The sequence below is a fragment of the Urocitellus parryii genome, chromosome 5 (assembly GCF_045843805.1).
Source record: "Urocitellus parryii isolate mUroPar1 chromosome 5, mUroPar1.hap1, whole genome shotgun sequence".
Taxonomy (NCBI): Eukaryota; Metazoa; Chordata; class Mammalia; order Rodentia; family Sciuridae; genus Urocitellus; species Urocitellus parryii.
Window position 1 is genome coordinate 42,448,262 of NC_135535.1, and position 17,366 is coordinate 42,465,627.

At 36.7% G+C, this 17,366-nt stretch overlaps 1 protein-coding gene across 9 annotated transcripts in view; it reads left to right on the plus strand.

Annotated features, from left to right (window-relative positions):
- The first annotated feature begins 4,802 nt into the window (after positions 1–4,802).
- Kcnc2 (potassium voltage-gated channel subfamily C member 2) overlaps positions 4,803–17,366 on the plus strand; it is a 184,148-nt gene continuing 171,584 nt past the window's right edge. For all 9 annotated transcript variants that reach the window (XM_026409351.2, XM_026409352.2, XM_026409355.2 and 6 more), the window contains exon 1: positions 4,803–5,495. In XM_026409351.2, coding sequence (XP_026265136.2) covers positions 4,803–5,495 — 693 coding nt within the window. The remainder of the gene's footprint in view (positions 5,496–17,366) is intronic.

Below are 17,366 nucleotides of genomic sequence, written 5' to 3' on the forward strand. Positions count from 1 at the left end.
CATAAATTACTCAGTCTCAGACATTCTGTTAAATTAGCTTAAAACAGACAAAAATAACAAACTAGGTCACTAAAACATGGTTAAGCCATGTTTTTAAGTGAAAATTTCTTGAGAAGAATGCAGATTTATTGCAAGGATTCTTAAGTTTCAGTTAAGATTCACTTCCATGGAATAGGTACTAATTGGTCTAGTTTTATATCTAAAAGATAGGAAATTATGATCATTTTTAACATAGTGGGGAGGAATTTTGTTTATGAGTATATTGATTTATAAGGGTAAAATATTTTAGAATTCTTATGCTAGATTTCAAGTGAGTTAATTCATTCAAATATTACACTTTTATGAGGCTAGCGTTTAGAATCACAGTACAGCTTCGGAAATCAGACCTTGCTTCTGATGATGATGCAGTGTTCCTTTTCTACAATCTTCTGTGATGCCGACTCTGGAAATGAGGAAAACTACATTCTACTTCTTCTCTGCAAGGGGTAGTGTCCATACAGTCTTTTGAATCTTGGCTCCATGCAGGCCACAAAGGAGCCACAACTATTTTTTTTCTCCTCAGTTTTTCAACACCATCTTTCAAAGCTTTGTATTCTTTTCATTTTTATCTAAATTTTGCAGCAGTTGACTAGAGGGTTTTTTTTATTCTCTCCTGTCTTATATAATGAAACCTGGATATTTTTCTTAGGATCTTCCCCTCTTGAATTGACCAGAAAAAAATAAAATAGAAGAGACAGTATTTCATTCATTGCTTTGTGTATCAATCCTGCCTTGACATGTACATCTCCTCCTTTTATCTTCCCACATTCTTATTTTCAAACTTAGCTATCATGTTCTCTAATTTCACATCTGATCCATTATGAATCACAAGAAAAGTCTGAGTTTTTCTGAAAGATGATCCTGCCATCAATGTGATCATTTCTAGATAGCTTAAATAATCTTAGACCCAAATTAGGTTTTTATTTCTCTCCTCATGAGCTCTTGACATCAGTTTCTCCGTTCCTTTTGATTCTCCATATATCCCTTATAATGCAACTTAATATTATAAAACTATAGGATTTCTTTAGTGTTTTCTGTAACCCATATGAGTTACCTTTCTATAGTCTTGAAATTTAATGTGAAAACTTTCCCCATTTAAATTAAAAGGATAATTTATGTAAAAGTATTTTACATATAGTATATCAGTAAATATATAATTATCATAAATACTGTATTGCTACTTTACTATTGTTAATTTATATCTTTGTTGTTGTTGTTGTTACTAGGGATTAAATCCCAGGGCACTTTACCATTGATGTACATCCCCAGGCATTTTAATTTTTTAAAAAAATTTTGAGCCAGGAGCTTGATAAATTTCCAAGGCTGGACTCAAATTTTCCATCCTCCTGCCTCAGTCTCTGGATCACTGGGATTACATACAGGTTTGCACTACATTTATTTTTAAATCAAACTACTTGCCCCCCTTTTCTACCAAATTTATAACATTAAGAAATATATGAATATATATCTAGAGAATAGGAGAATGCATGTTAGAATTTGGAAATAATTCTTTTTTGTAATTCTGCTAGCAATTGAAAATTAATATCACTGGTATTTTTAGAAATTCCTCAGTGATTGATAATTTTGCAAATTAAAGTCATTCCATCAGTATTCCAGTTTATGTTTTTGTATATGTATTAATAATTGAAATTCTGAGTTCTTATTTACATTCATATTGTTATTTACATTATTATGAATTTATTGTCATATTGCCAATGATTTTCTTATAACTGAGTACGTATCATATTTTCTCATATTTCTTTCCTAAGTATCAATGACCTTCCAATGATGCTTTAGTTCTTTGATTTGTTTAATCATGTAACATGTCATAACAAATAGGTGTTTTATTCAGTGAATTGCTGATATTTCACACCTACCTCATAGTCTTTTATAGTTCTAAAACTTTCTTAATAACTGATAACTCTTGCTCTTCCCAAACAATGGTATCAATATTAATACTTGTTTTTCAAAAACATCATTTTCCATTTACTTCCTGGTGATTTTTCTACTTGATAGACATAATCCTAACATACTATGGCTGTGAAATTGTAAAATAGGGCTCTCTCTCTATTACTTCTTTCTAAATAGACACACAATATGCATATGCTCTGTATTTAGAGGTGAGGCCTATTATAGGTTGAATTATGTTCCCTCAACCTTGAAGAAGAGATATGTTGGAGTTCTAACCTACAGTATTCAGAAAGTGACCTTATTTGCAGAGAGAGTCTTTATAATGGTGACCAAGTTAAGGTGAGGTCACTAGTGTGCACCTAAGTCTATTATGAGTGCTATCCTTATAAAAATGGAAAATTTGGACACAGAAAACATGCACAGAGAAGATGGCCATCTATAAGCCAATGAAAGAGTCCTAGAACAGATTTTTTTCTCACAGTGTTCATTAGGAACTGACCCTGACAATACCTTAATTTTGGACCTCCAGCCTCCATAACTAATAAATTCCTTCTGTTTATGCCACCAATTTATGTGCTTATTTATGACAGTATTAGCAAACTAAAACAAGGCACATTAGAAACTTAGGGAGAAATTGGGTTGTTAGAGAATTACTCTGGTATTGGGGTATGTACAGCTCAGGTCTTTAGCTCATGACAAAGAAACCTAAAGTTGCACTCTAGAGCATCGCATTCCTAGAATAAACTTTTACAACTTGTTTTGCTTTATATAACCATGAAGTGGTCTCTGGAGACCTTCCTTACATTTGACTGAAAAAAGCAAGCCAAAGCCGGGTACAAGGCATAAGAAACAAGAATCATTGTCACCTATAAGTAGACTTCTCTCTCCAATTAGTTGTCATTAAGAAGAAAATGCAATGGGTTTTAAATTCTCTCACTTGTTGGGAGGGGTGGGGCACTGGGGAGATAAAGGGTGTGGACAGTGGTGTGTAAATAAAGCAGTCAGAAGCCCCAGAGAGGGCGAGGACAGAGCTTCTCGGAAGAAAAACATGAACCTGGTTGGTACAACAGAGCTTCCCCAGACCCACCCACCCACCCTTTCAGGATCCGTGTGGGTAGAGTGGCGGCTGGAGGCTGACGGCGCGTGGTGCTGAAGGGACAGCTCCAGCAGCCGCTGCTTTGGGGGAGAAACAAAAACCTGCACATCAAAATCCAAGCTGGGCGCCTTCACCTTCGCGTGGGTGAGCTCTCCTGACCTCCGGCCAATCCTCACTCCTGTCGCCACCAGCCGATCTGTCCGTTCCCGGCGGGATCGGGCAGCGCCCGCTGGACCCGCCCCGAGCTCATGGTTTGCCCAGCCCTGCGCGATGGTGACTCTGGGCGCGGAGGTTGGCGATGGGCGAACCCACAGATCACAGAATGAAGGCGGGGAGCGCGGCCGGCGGCCGGCTGGGGCTGTCTCCCCGACCTCAGCGCCCAGAGAAGCGGCCCTACCACCTGAACCCAGAAAACGCCAACAAGTAGTTTCTCCTCGGAGAAGGGAGGCTCAGCTGGCCACCAAGACTGGGTCCGGCTGCCCGGAGAACCTCGTCCCTTCTGAAACCAAAGCAGAACCACTTTTCTCTCGGTTTTGTTAAGGTATCTGTGGATGAGGAGGGGATAATGGGGTGATTTCCTGGGAAGGGCATGTTGACCCCGCAGGCGGGCATCCCTACCCCCCAGGTCTTTAGGCAATAAGAATGTAGAGAGATGGAGCGCTGGGGAGAGGTAGCTGAAAGGCTGGAAACCCGGGCACTGTCAGCCAGACTTCCAGCTCTCGGATCCAGGGGGTGTGCCTCCGGGGGCTTTTCCCTGGGCCTTGCCCCTCCTAGAACGCTAATCCCCTACTCTCCACCCCCAAGCATTTGTTTTTCTTGAGAGGGGGGAGGGGTGGGAGGCATTGCTCACTTGTATTCTCAAAGATGGATCCTAGTTAGTCGTTTCCTTTCCCAAGTAATAATAACATTAACAACAATAACAACAACAGTAATGTGAAAAGGAAATTGGATAAGGAAATTAGTAAGGCACCTCGGCAAAAGACAACAGCAGGGAATATTTTTCTGCTCTGACTTCTGCGTTCAGTCTTTTTGCCTGGTCTGTGAGGGAAAGCAGGAGTGAACCAAGAACAGGTCGCTCAAAGGGCACTCCCTGAGTGCTAGCTAGGGAGCAGTGGTGCAGGGTTGACCAAGGGTACGCAGGAAATAGGGACTCTCCGCAGGGTCCCAGGGGCCCTCACCCCACACTGTCAAGTAGCCTTGGGGGAGAGAACTCCTTGCCTAAAGGAATTACATCTAGGCTAGTGGAGGAGGAGAGAGGGGATCTAGGAGAGGGAAGGGAGGGACCATCCAAGGGAGGGGGAAATAATGGGGGTATCCAAGGGAGAGAAAGAGGATTTAGGAAAGTGTGTGTGAGCGCGTGGGGGGTCTGGAGAGGGAGGAGGGATTTAGGGACTCAGGGTAGGTTAAAATTGACAGGGGATGAAGGGGTGGGAGGGTGGAGGATGAAAAACTGAAGGAGAGATTAGAGCCCAGGGAATAAGGTGTGAGGCAGGGAGAAAGGTTTCATGGAAGGTCAAGAAACACTTTTACTGCTATCTTCCTTCGCTGGAAATCTGGGAAAGGTGTGATGCAAGAGGCGGGGACAGGGCTGGATGCTTCTCTCTTGGGAAGGTCCTTTGCCCCTTGCCTGTTTGCTAACTCTGCATCTTGGGACTCTTGGGTTGGTGTGGGGGTGGGGGTCATGGTGTGTCTCTGACAGCGAGATCTTTAACTTGGCGCTGTGTTCGCCTCCCCCAGTCATGTCTGAGCCACAGAGATGGGCAAGATCGAGAACAACGAGAGGGTGATCCTCAATGTCGGGGGCACCCGGCACGAAACCTACCGCAGCACCCTCAAGACCCTGCCAGGAACGCGCCTGGCTCTTCTCGCCGCCTCGGAGCCCCAGGGCGACTGCCTGACCGCGGCTGGTGACAAGCTGCAGCCCTTGCCCCCTCCGCTCTCGCCGCCGCCGCGACCGCCTCCGTTGTCCCCGGGACCCGGTGGCTGCTTCGAGGGCGGCGCGGGCAACTGCAGTTCCCACGGCGGCAGCGGCGGCGGCAGCGACCACCCTGCAGGCGGCCGCGAGTTCTTCTTTGACCGGCATCCAGGAGTCTTTGCCTATGTGCTCAATTACTACCGCACAGGCAAGCTGCACTGCCCCGCCGACGTGTGCGGGCCACTCTTCGAGGAGGAGCTGGCCTTCTGGGGCATCGACGAGACCGACGTGGAGCCTTGCTGCTGGATGACCTACCGGCAGCACCGCGACGCAGAAGAGGCGCTGGACATCTTTGAGACTCCTGACCTCATCGGTGGCGACCCTGGCGACGACGAGGACCTGGCGGCCAAGAGGCTAGGAATCGAGGACGCGGCAGGGCTTGGGGGACCTGACGGCAAATCTGGCCGCTGGAGGAGGCTGCAGCCCCGCATGTGGGCCCTCTTTGAGGACCCCTACTCATCCAGAGCTGCCAGGGTAAGGCCAGAATTGACCCTTCCCAGCTGCTTCCCCCAATTCCCTTTCCAACTTCTGTTCTTTTCCACCAAAGGCCTCTGGGATGAGGGGTAGAGAGAAGAGGGGCTCCCTAGAGATGAGTTTTTTTAAGTTCATTTGGGGTAGGGTAAGCCCAGGGACCCTGAGCCCTATCTTCCCACCTTCCCCACCATTCCACTCCTCTTCTCCTAACTCACACTGAGATTCACTTTAGTAGATGGGACCTAAAGGGCACATGCAGACTTCTCTGTACAATTCTGGAACTTTGTCCTCCAACTAGTATCACCTTCACCTTGAGTGTTTTCCCTCATTCTTTTCTTCCAACTTTTCTCTTTAGCTTGGATGTCTCTAATTTCCTGGTCATCCTGATGTGACATTTTTCAGTGACCCTGACCCTTTCATATCTGACTCACCCAGGGCAGTGGCTCTAATTAGAGATCTAATCTGAGGACAGAGGAAGGGGAAATGGAATATATGTATGTGACTGGGGTGGAGGGAGGGAATACTAGAGATTTATCTTGTGAAGACAATACCGTCTAACCTGTCTCTTCAAAAGGAGAAGAATTTGGTATTGGGATTACTTACCTCAGTGAGTTGACCTCTGAGAAAGCCCACCTGCTCACTGAAGCTTTACATCTCGTGCCTTTCCTCCTGGGTGATATCTAAGTTCCTTATAGGTTGCACCTAAATACTCACTTTGAAGATCCTATTTTCTAGGTCTGAGTGATTTAGATTGTAGGAAACTTTACTTTACTTTTTGTATTGTGATCCTAGCCTCAAGTCTTCTCCTCCTCCTCCTCCTCCTCTTCCTCCTCCTCCTCCTCCTCCTCCTTCTTCTTCTTCTTTTTTTTTTGTTTCTAGGTTACATGACAGCTTATATTTAGTCCTTGACACTCCCAATTAATTCTTCAAAATCCCATGAAGGGACTATAAAAGTAACCAATAATGATTTCTTATAAAAGTAACCAATAATGATTTCTGCAGTTTAAAGGAAATAAAAGAAATATAAATATCCAGAAATTATACAGTATGTAATGGTTTTTAATTATATATGAGAACAGAGTACTGTACTTACTTAAATCTTTACAATTGCTTGTGTCTGGTTTGCTTATACCACCCAGAAAAGACACCCCCTTGGGCAGAATGGGAATTTTCCCAGCTTTACTTTGGTTCTCTCCTAATTATTGTCTTTCTCTACATGTCAGAAATTCCTGCATCTTGAATATTATGAAGCTGTCTATCCACTAACATGTCAGAAAATGTACTTTTGATACCACTTTGGAAGTCTTCAGATGTGTTTTGTTTTTAGTGAAAAGTAGAATATAAAAGAGACAATTTAAAACATTGTTACTTTCTTGGGTCTGGTAATTGAATGCATACACAAATTCTAGCATGTCTACATTCTCAAATTTGAATTTAGGATTAATACAATTTTGAAATCTTTCTTTTAAGACCATCCTTTAAACTCAACAACAACAGTTTGCATTCAGAAAAATGTATATATTTATTTAAAGTAAATCACAGGCTCATGACCTTTTTATCAGTGTTGTTTGGTTTCCAGATGAGTATTACGGTGTTCTTTTCACTTGGTTGTTAAAAAGATAATCTGAATTTGTTTTCAGGCTCATCATGTTTTTTTTTTTTTTCCTTCTTCTCCAGATTGTGTGCTATAAAAAAGATGGAATGTTTTATTATCCTTCCTCATAAAATAACACGATATTCTCAAGTTTTATGTTATATTTTGTTGTCATCAAGTTATATAGGTGTTCAGCTTTATCATTGCTGTGGAGTTTAACTCTATTGATTATTGATCAACAGTGTACACCGTTGACTTGAAAATAGTTTGTTTTTAAAAAATCTTACTTAGATTTTAATGTAATTATATTGAGGATTTGGCCTGCATCTATTTTAGATGAGGAAAGGACATAAATTAGAGATTAACACAGATTACAAATCAAGTGGAAGCAAAATCAGCTAAAAATCACTAACCTGAAAAATGTTTTCAAAGCCACCTCGTCACCTTTAAATAAGTTATTTTTGTTTTGTAGATGAGGTAAATGAAGGCTCAGATGCTAAGTGATGGCCAACATCAGATATCAAATTAATAGCAGAATCAAATTTATTCAAGAGGTCTCATGATGCCCTTTCCAGGCTCTTTCTACCAAAACCATTGATGATAACTGACTGAATTGTGAAATCTCTGCAGACGGTATTGCTGTTTTGATTGGCACATGACATATTCACTAGAGTTCAAACTTTGGAAAACTATAATTTTTAAAAATAGTATTCTAGGAGTTTGGTGAAATTTTTACTTGTGCTACCCAACAATAGAATCAATATATGGGATTTGATTAAACTTCTTAAAATGAACCCTCTTTGAAATTTCCATTTTTATTGACTAGTCTGTTTAATGTTTTGCTTTCCTTTGTGGGTTTTGTCTTCAGGATATCCTTTTTCAAATTACCAGAGAGTTGTCTAAATCATAAGACATCATTCTATTTAAGAGTGAATTAATATATTTCATATCATCACTTGCAGTTCAGATGATCTGGCTTAATGTTATCTGACTACTTTGATAAATAGAATTACATTGGGAGGTCATGGGATGAAATTATACTTTTCATGAACATGATTCTAGGAAACATAAATCAATTTTCAAGTGGTTTGCTTCAACTACAGGCTTACTGACACCAGTTTCATCCTTTTTTTTTTCTTCACTAGACACTGAGCCACATCCCCAGCCCTATTTTGTATTTTATTTAGAGACAGGGTCTCACTGAGTTACTTAGTGCCTGCCATTGCTGAGGCTGGCTTTGAACTCCTGACCGTCCTGCCTCAGCCTCCAGAGCCATTGGGATTACAGGCGTGCATCACTGTGCCTGGCTACAAGTTTCATTCTCAATAAAATTCATGTATTTACACTTTTATAAACTTTTAAAAACTTTTCTTTACATTAGCTTATCTTTTATTGAAACACTTGAATGAACAATATTAACAGTCTGAATTACTTTTTTAATTGTTGTATGTTTCTTTATTTTCTTTATCTTTTCCCAATATTGAAAAGAAGATTCATTTAGTTATAAAATAGGTGTATTTTATTTCTAAATTTCATGACTTAAACTGTCAAATTAAAACACTAGTGATAGGAACTGGATATTTACTTCAGCTCTACAAAACTGAATTTTTGCCTTTTGGTAGTTGGCATATCTTCTTCTATGGCTTTTAATTTATGGTGTAAATACATATTTGAGAGGTGTAAATTGTTCTAGTTAATTTGGTAAAAAAAAGTTTATATTTTATACTTATGATTCTTATACTTAAGAATAGTACTCAAAAATAGAATTTTCAAAAATATTCAAATATAAGTTGTCATGGAAACCTGTTGTGGAGAAAATGAGATCAGGAAAGAAAGGAGAGATTATTCTGTTGATCCCAGTGTTGATTTTTTACAAGTAGTAAAAAGCAGGGATGCATAGATGAATCTGTAAAGATGTATGTATGTATGCACTATGTGTTTCCAATTTAATATATAAGTTTTAGAGAAGGTGGAGTTTCTGTGTGCTTTTCTCCCAAGACCCACTGTCTTAAGTAAGACTGCAGACTAGGCAGACATTCCTTGATAGAACTTCCTGATGTTTTAGAAGTTAAAAAAATAGTATGATTATGAAACACTACAACCAGAGACTATTTCAAAGATTTTGTTCCCTTTGTTAAAGAACTGAGAACAAGTATGAGCTTCTGTTTTCATTTATTTTCTGTAAGAGAAAGAGTTGACAGAGTTCTGTTCTAGTTTAAAGTGTGACTCTTTTTTTTTTTTTTTTTTTGGTGATTTAGGCATATCTTTGACTACCAGATAGAGCTTTCAGTTTCTACTTTCAAAGAACATTTTAAAATAGGAAAAACAAAAGTAAACTTTCATGGATTTGAAAACATTTAAGATCTGGCTTGTGCATGGGTCTAATTTATTTCACATATGTTCCCCTGACCTTTATCCAGTGTACATTACTGCACACTGTACAGTCATCCTTAACCATATGTGGATTGCAATGATGAATCCATCATTTTTAAAAATCTTGAAATATTAATTTTATTATAATTTTCAATTGCTTCAACTTCACTGTTTTACTAAAATATATTCCCTAAAAGCTCTTAAAATTTAAATTCAATATCTGGAATTGGATTCCACATTTCAAATATTAAATTTACTTTTATGGATCACATTTACCTCTTCCCCAAACCACAAACAATGCAGAGAAGAAATTATCTAAGTAACTGATAAGTAGCATTAAATGTAATGTTTCATTTTGAAAAATTATAATAAGGTAGGGGTAATTTGCATCATATATTAAAATTAAATAAATAAAACATTACTTTTTATTTTATAAATATTGCTCCAAATAAAGGAATTAATTGAAAAATATAGGTAGTCATAATAATTTTTTGGCAATTATAAAAATTTTAGAATGGCTTTTTATCCAACAAATATTGGTTTGAAGTCACTTTAGACTAGAAATTGTGTATATTAGCAGGAATGCATAGAGAAGATATAGGTGCTCTCAATAACTGCACTATTTTATTTATAATAAAACATTTCCTAAATACAATATTGACTGAATTAAAAAATAAAACAAAATAACTGCAAACAAAATTCCAGAGATATTAAAGATAAGTTTAGCTCAAAAAAATCTTACACAGGAATATTGTCTGACAAATACAATCAAACATTCATATTAGAAACAATGGTGTGAAAGTACTACTGGTCTCTATTATAAAGGGTTAAAGCTCTTTTCATTTTTTGTTTTTTCTCTTCTTAGTTGATTTGTGATCTCTGACACAACTTACCATCTGAGATTCATTTCTTCTTTGGGTTCCTATCACTTCACTTTTCTCCTATGAGAAAAAAGGCCTTTTCTTTTCATCATGGTTCAATTCCTTTTCCTCCATCAACCTCTTACACATTGATATTTTCCTGGGTTTAACCTATGATTCCTTTGTTTTGCATTCTAATGTATAACTCTTCTGGTCAAGTTCATGTACTATGGTTTTCAGTGCCAACTGTATTTTAATTACTCCTAGTCCTACACTTCCAGCTCCCATTTCTCTTTAGATCTGTTTGAGCAATGTTGTGCATATAGGGTCAAATTTGTTCACCCTTATGTTGCATATCTTGGTGCATTGTAGCACTATTTCTTCCTGTAACAAAGGTAGAAACCTGGGCCTTAATCTACCTTTCTTTTGACTCACCTTCCCCAATTTTTTGGATTGAAAAACCCATTCCTTATCTATTCCTGTTATATTAATATTGCCACATATTCTTTACTCCAGTGTTTCTGCTTGAGTAAGAGTTCATTCACATACCATTCAAATTCTTGTTAACAGCCCATATCTCTAGGCATCAGTCTATCCAGCTATTTTCAGACTCCTAAATTCATCTTCCTGACATTGTTGCTAGAATAGTTTTCCTTAGTTAATATCTTTAATTGATGTCAAAAATTTGAGAATAAAATTCAAACTCTTTAATATGGTAAATAAGACCTTTGCTACCTGTCTTGTCTTCTCAAACTTCAATGTCTCATTACTTCTTTTAAAAAATTAATTAGCTGATATTAAATTGACAAATAATGGCAAATCTGGATAGATCAGTCAGTAGAGCCTAAGACTTTTAATCTGAGGGCTCTTTGAATCTTTAAAAAGTAATTTGTAAGCTCTCCTTTTCCAATATGACGAAGACTATACTTACACCAAACAATTAAACAATTCGGGGTATGACTAAGTTTTTAAAATTCCTTTGATATTAATTGCAAACCATGGCCAACCACATGAAAATTCAAATCCAAGATTAATATGCTTGGAAAGAGTCTGCTGTAATAGTCTGGTGTATTTTTATTTGCCAAAGAAGTATCTAAGTGTCTTTTGACATTTTCCAGGCCACTACGGTAGAGTTCATAAATAAATTTAATTCTAATTAAGTTAATATATCCTGAGCACTGAGTAGAATCAGAGAACACCTTATTCTCAGTCAAAGACCCAAGTAATTTCAATTGTCAATTGTATTTTCAGTAATATATTTGATCACACGGTAGGTGATCTGATCTGTTTATTTCTGGGCATTAGGCATGCCAAAGGTGAATGCAACTGGGCAGATTAAGTCTGACTTCTTTTCTAATATTTTGCTAAGAATATATTGATAGTCTTGAGTTGACTAAATTAAATGCATGACAAGGAAATTTTTCTTCCTTGTCAGAAAGCTCATTTCCAAAGCAAAGGAAAATAGGGAAATGTATAAGTTTATATAAAGATGCAGACCAACCCTTCCCATTTGAAAATGTATATCACTATCATTTATTTTTACTACTACAAATAAAGTAAATGTGATTTTCAAGTCTTATATTTTTAAAATTTCTGAGTCATATACTTTATTTTTTATTATGGCAACCTTTAAAAATATGTCTAAATGAAATAGGAAACAGCACTAAAGATAAACACTAGTCTCCAGAAGGAAATATGTAGTGGCAAAATAGTCTAAACAATAGTCATCAATATATTACATAAACTTAATTCTGTTTGAGTCATGAAAGGCTTTGTTTTTTTTTTCCAGAAAAGCAGTCAATGGATTCTTTTATGACAGAATAGCATTGCTTTATACTTTCCTTACAGGTTAAAAAGATGGTAATTAATATTAATTCTTTAGGTAGTCAATATTCTCACAGATGATGAACAAAATATAGGTATTGGGAGGAGGAAAAAGCAAAAGTAGAGAATAGATGAAAACAGAACTGGGAAAAAACCCACCTGAATTGGGACCCTTGAGACCTGTACACCAACCCTGATGTCAACACTCCTGAATGACCTTGGAGAATTTATTTCATTTTTCCCAAGTCTTGATTTCCTTTGTCCTGAAAACATTTTTTTTTTAAATGGAGATGACACTAGTCTCCAGAAGAAAATATGTTGGACCAGATAGTATCCAAACTTCTTTTTAGCTCTTGAATGTGAGATAATTATTGCTAAAGATCCTAGGTGGTGCTAGGGAAGGAACAACATGTCCATACCCATCTTGATTGCACTCTGAGGACCATCACACTAATAATGTAAACCAGAATTGATTTTTTTTTTTCATTTGTAACTTTCTGCCCTTTTCTTCCCTACAGCTGTTGGGTAACTGCTGTTCTGGTTACCATAGAAACAGGTTAGCTCCGAGCTTCCTGTTTCCATTGAAAACAGCTCTCTCTTAACCACATATTGATCTCAGGAAATCATTTTGCTGTGGCTATGTTATGAAACCCATAAAGATGATCAGCTCTGTCATTTCCTAGGTCTAAGATTCAGTGCAGGTGTACATCCATCCACCCACAAGGGTAACTGATTAGATAATCTCAGTTTTATTTCCATTTGAAAAGTGCCTTGTCAAAGACACCATCCTTTTCCCCTTCCCATATTTTATACAGAAGGGAAAGTCTTATTCACTTGAGGATTTACAGATATGCCTAACACATTTAAATGTTTACAAAATAGTGTCAAATTATTCAGCTTCTAATCTCATAACCCAGTCTCATCAGAATAAGCCTAGAGAATAGTATACTGTCTAGCATGCTTCATAAATTTTAAGTTTTAATGTGCTCATTAATAACTATTTCAAAATGAATATGTATGTGTATTGTATAGTGCTCTATATTTCTCTTCTGAGAAAATAGTTTTTCTATACCAGGGTATATGTATCCATATAAAAAGATATATTCACTGTCATAACATAGATATATCCTAGAGGAATAAGTTTATAAAATTTGTATATGAATAAGAGATGGAAGAGACTTGTGAGAATATGGATTAACATTTTGATTAAGAACATTAGTATGTATATGTGCTTGTATTACATATATCCAAAATATAAACTGTGTCAATGAGATTGGTGACAGGGATATATGATAGGGTTTTAGTGTTCATGAGGATAAGCATCAGAAGGAAACTGGCAATCTTCTGGCATAATTGTCTCAATTCAAAGAGAATTGAGGCTCAGCTAGTTAGTGACGAGGCAGTGCTAGAATTTAGATCTTCTGACTTTGGGCTCAGTGTTTTCCCATCCAATCTTGATTACTTAGTCTAGACTGTGTTTAACATTAAGCACATACATTGGAGCAGTTGGGAGGCAGCAAGCATGTTAGGAAGAGTTAGGGTAGGCTCCGCTCTCTTCCATGTTTTATTGTTCAACAATGTCAGTAAACTGTTATTATTTTAGGTGTGTTCTTTATTCCCAGATCCACCTCCTCATGCAGTCTTCCAGAGCTGCCTTATCCCCAGATCTATATCTCATTGTCTCATAACCTTTAAAGTCTCAAAGCCAACCTGCCTAAGCACTTCCCCCCACCCTTTTTTTCCCCTTAGACTGCTAATCCTTCTGAAAGAATCTACAGAGACCTCTTAGTTTCCAAGCTAAGCTATGTGCAATAAGTTCCAGGAGATATTTAAATAATTAAGAAATTATACCTATCTTATCCTTCATGTCTTTGCATTTATGTCTTTTACAATGTTTTTCTACTTTTATTTTGTTTGTTATTATTATTATTATTATTTATTAATTTTGGTACAGGGGATTGAACCTAGTGTGCTCAACTGCTAAGTCACATCGCCAGCCCTTTTTAAAACATATTTTATTTAGAGACAAGATCCCACTAAGTTTCTCAGGGCCTTGCTAAGTTGCTGAGGCTGGCTTTGACTCATGATCCTTCTATGTCAAATTCCTGAGCCACTAGGATTACAGGCGTGGGCCACCATGTTCAGTTTTTATTTGATTTTTTTGTTTCCAAGATATTTTTTTAAATTAATGTAATCTGAGTTCAACTTATTAGTGATAATGAGTTTTATAGAGCATTGTCTTTTCAGGTGTAATTAACCAAGTCATGGTGGGATTACATGGGGACAACTGGTTAATTAGAGAAATATGTTTGGAGCTATAGGATATCTGTAAATGAAGTTGGATGTGTTGTGAGATCAGCGTATACAATGCTGTCAAACTTCTCCCTGAACTTTTCTTTAACAGTTAGTAGAAGGCAGTATAATGAGAAAGTAAAGCAGTGGTATAATTTTGGGACTCTCAGTGTGCATTTTACAAGAATCAAACAGAATTCAGGGCAAAATGTTATTGGCAATATTTAAAAAAAGTACTCCATGATTGTTGCAGTCACAAGTGACTGGTCTTTCTTTTCTCCTCAATCTGATATTTCTTTAGTTCTTTGTGTGTCCAAAAATAACTTAAGATAACTTAATAGTATCTTCTTCATTCTTCCTGTGAAGACCCCAGTTGGTATGCTATTAGATCTTGGAACTTTGCCATTCCTCATGAATCTGAATGTATTATTGACATGATTAAAGACTGGAACAAAAGCCAAGATAGTCTGTTTTGAAAGATTTTTCTATGATCTGGTTTCAGCAATAGAAGGAAGATTTTTTGTTTTATCTATGGAAAGAGACCTGGAGACAATCAACTACCAACTTTCAATCACAGAAATTCTTTTATTTTATACCAATATTTTGTCCATGTTTCAACAATATATCTTTTTATAAAAATTTTTAAAATAAAATTATCAACACATTAAAATAATATTAGTTCCCATTTAAAGGTACTTTTTTAAAATAAATTATGTTTAAGTGAAATGACTTGGACCAATACAAACTTATTTTTTGAGTGCTTTGTCCAATGAAAAAGTCAGATCTTATTCAGATTTCATGTAATATTTATGCCTCCATTCGAACATTATATAGCACATTCAAATACAGATTGTTTATTTTCGTACTTTTAAGTTTACTGATTTAGGATAAAATATTATTTGCTAAAAGTGAACATTATGTAGTTATTAGAAATGGCCTAGTTATCATAACAGGAATAAGCTTTTTATTAATGTTGCTATATTAACTTTGGATAAAGCCAGTAACAATAGTATTTAAGAAGAAACTATAGTTATTACAGTTTAGCTTATCATTTAAGCTGTCCTACTTCCCTTAGGCTTCTTGTGGTGAGCAATGACAGAGCAGTGATGAAAGTTATTAGAATATTCTTAATGTAATAACATATTTTTCAAGTAGATTCAGTAGGAAGTACACAGAATTTTACCTTAGATGGTTCTTGTCTGTGCAAAAATAATTTAAAAAATCAGTTACCTTTGAATTTTTAAAGTTTTTAGAACTTTATTATTAGTCCTGAAGGAATCTGTCACAGTCATGTAATATGTGTAGTGGAATGTTCAAGTTCAACAAGTCTTGTCTGTATCATAATGGATAAATGTGGGTGAGCTTATTGTTCATCCCTAGGTTCATAATGGTGTTGTCTGTGCTTTGATATTCAGAGTAAAATTCTACAGATTCAAAATTCAAGCAACCTATTTTAATACACTAGTACTAGTGACATCAAACATATTTTAATAAACTACTACATTTTAAAGATATTCGAAGTGTCTCTGCCTTGATACAAAAGCAAGGCTGACTTTAATTACTTGTCTCAATTTTCTCTGTTTGTCTGCTATTAGATATTTAGTTGTATCATGTATGTACTATTGGATCTCTAGTTTTTTTAATTTAGTAATTATTTTTGAAATCTGTTTCTTTTTATGTTTATATGTCATCAATTTAATTAATCTCTGATTTATCTGTCTTAGGAGGCTTCTTGGGGACATTTGTTTTCTAGAAGTAAATGCAGTTGTGCTTGACATTATACTTCAACACTGGGTTTCTTTATTAATATAGCCTTTTTGGTTTTCCTCTAGTTTGGATTTCATTAATTGGCTGATGAAATAGCATGTTCTTGTCAAGCATATGCACAGTTCTCCCTTAATTAAACAAACTGGGAGTGAACCAATCATCAATGATTCTAATACACTTGAATATGTCAGTTCTGAGAGTTACTGATCTCCAATTGTTGGCCAGGTCTAGGTTATGTAATAAGATTACAAAACATACTAATATTTGCCATTTGGCTTCAGAGCACTAGAATTCTATAGGAAAAGAGCTATAAATCCATAGTTGCAATGTAATACATTAGTGCTGTAATAGAGATAACTGGTGTTGGGTAGACACAAAGAATAGGGAGGAACTGACTCTTATATAGAGTGGATGACATTTTAGTTAACTCCCAGAAGATACCTGGGCATTTCCCAGCAACCAAGGGAAGGTCAACAGAGTAGTATGTAAACATGGAGGCTTGACAGAGAATATCATGTCATGTCATCCATGTAATAGACCAGAAGTTAGAGAGTACAGTAAAGGCAGATGAATGAATTGAGAGGTAGAGAGAGTGGAAACTGAGAGCAAAAGACTAATTGAGATGTAAGACTCTCAATTAGTACAGAACTGGATTGTTCTTTTCAGTTTTTTTTTTTTTTTTTTTTAGAATTAGCAGTTTCCATCTAAGTATACCTAATTAATGACTAGTCCTTAGGAATGGAGCTGGCCTTCTATGGACTAAAGCCTCCAAAACTATGAGCTCTCAAATAAACTTTTCCTCCTCTACAATTTTCTGGTTGGTTCTTTTAGTCACAGTGGTGAAAGAGCTGACTAAAATATCGCACAATAACAAGTTAGTGAAGTATTAGTGGTCCTCTCTCCAAGAAATGCAGGCTTTGTATTACAACTACTTTTGTGTTTAAAGTTTAAGAAAGTAATATTTATTTTTTTATAATGTCTACAGAATAAAATGGACTCAAATGTAGTATTCTATATGGATTTCAAAGCTAGAAACTAGAATCGAACTAGGGATTAAGAAGTGGCAATAAACATTTGAAGTTTAAAATTCTCCTTAGAAATCTACTTAAAATGAAACCTCCCTTTAGAAAAGTCTAGGAAGGAGCAAAACTAATGAAGAAG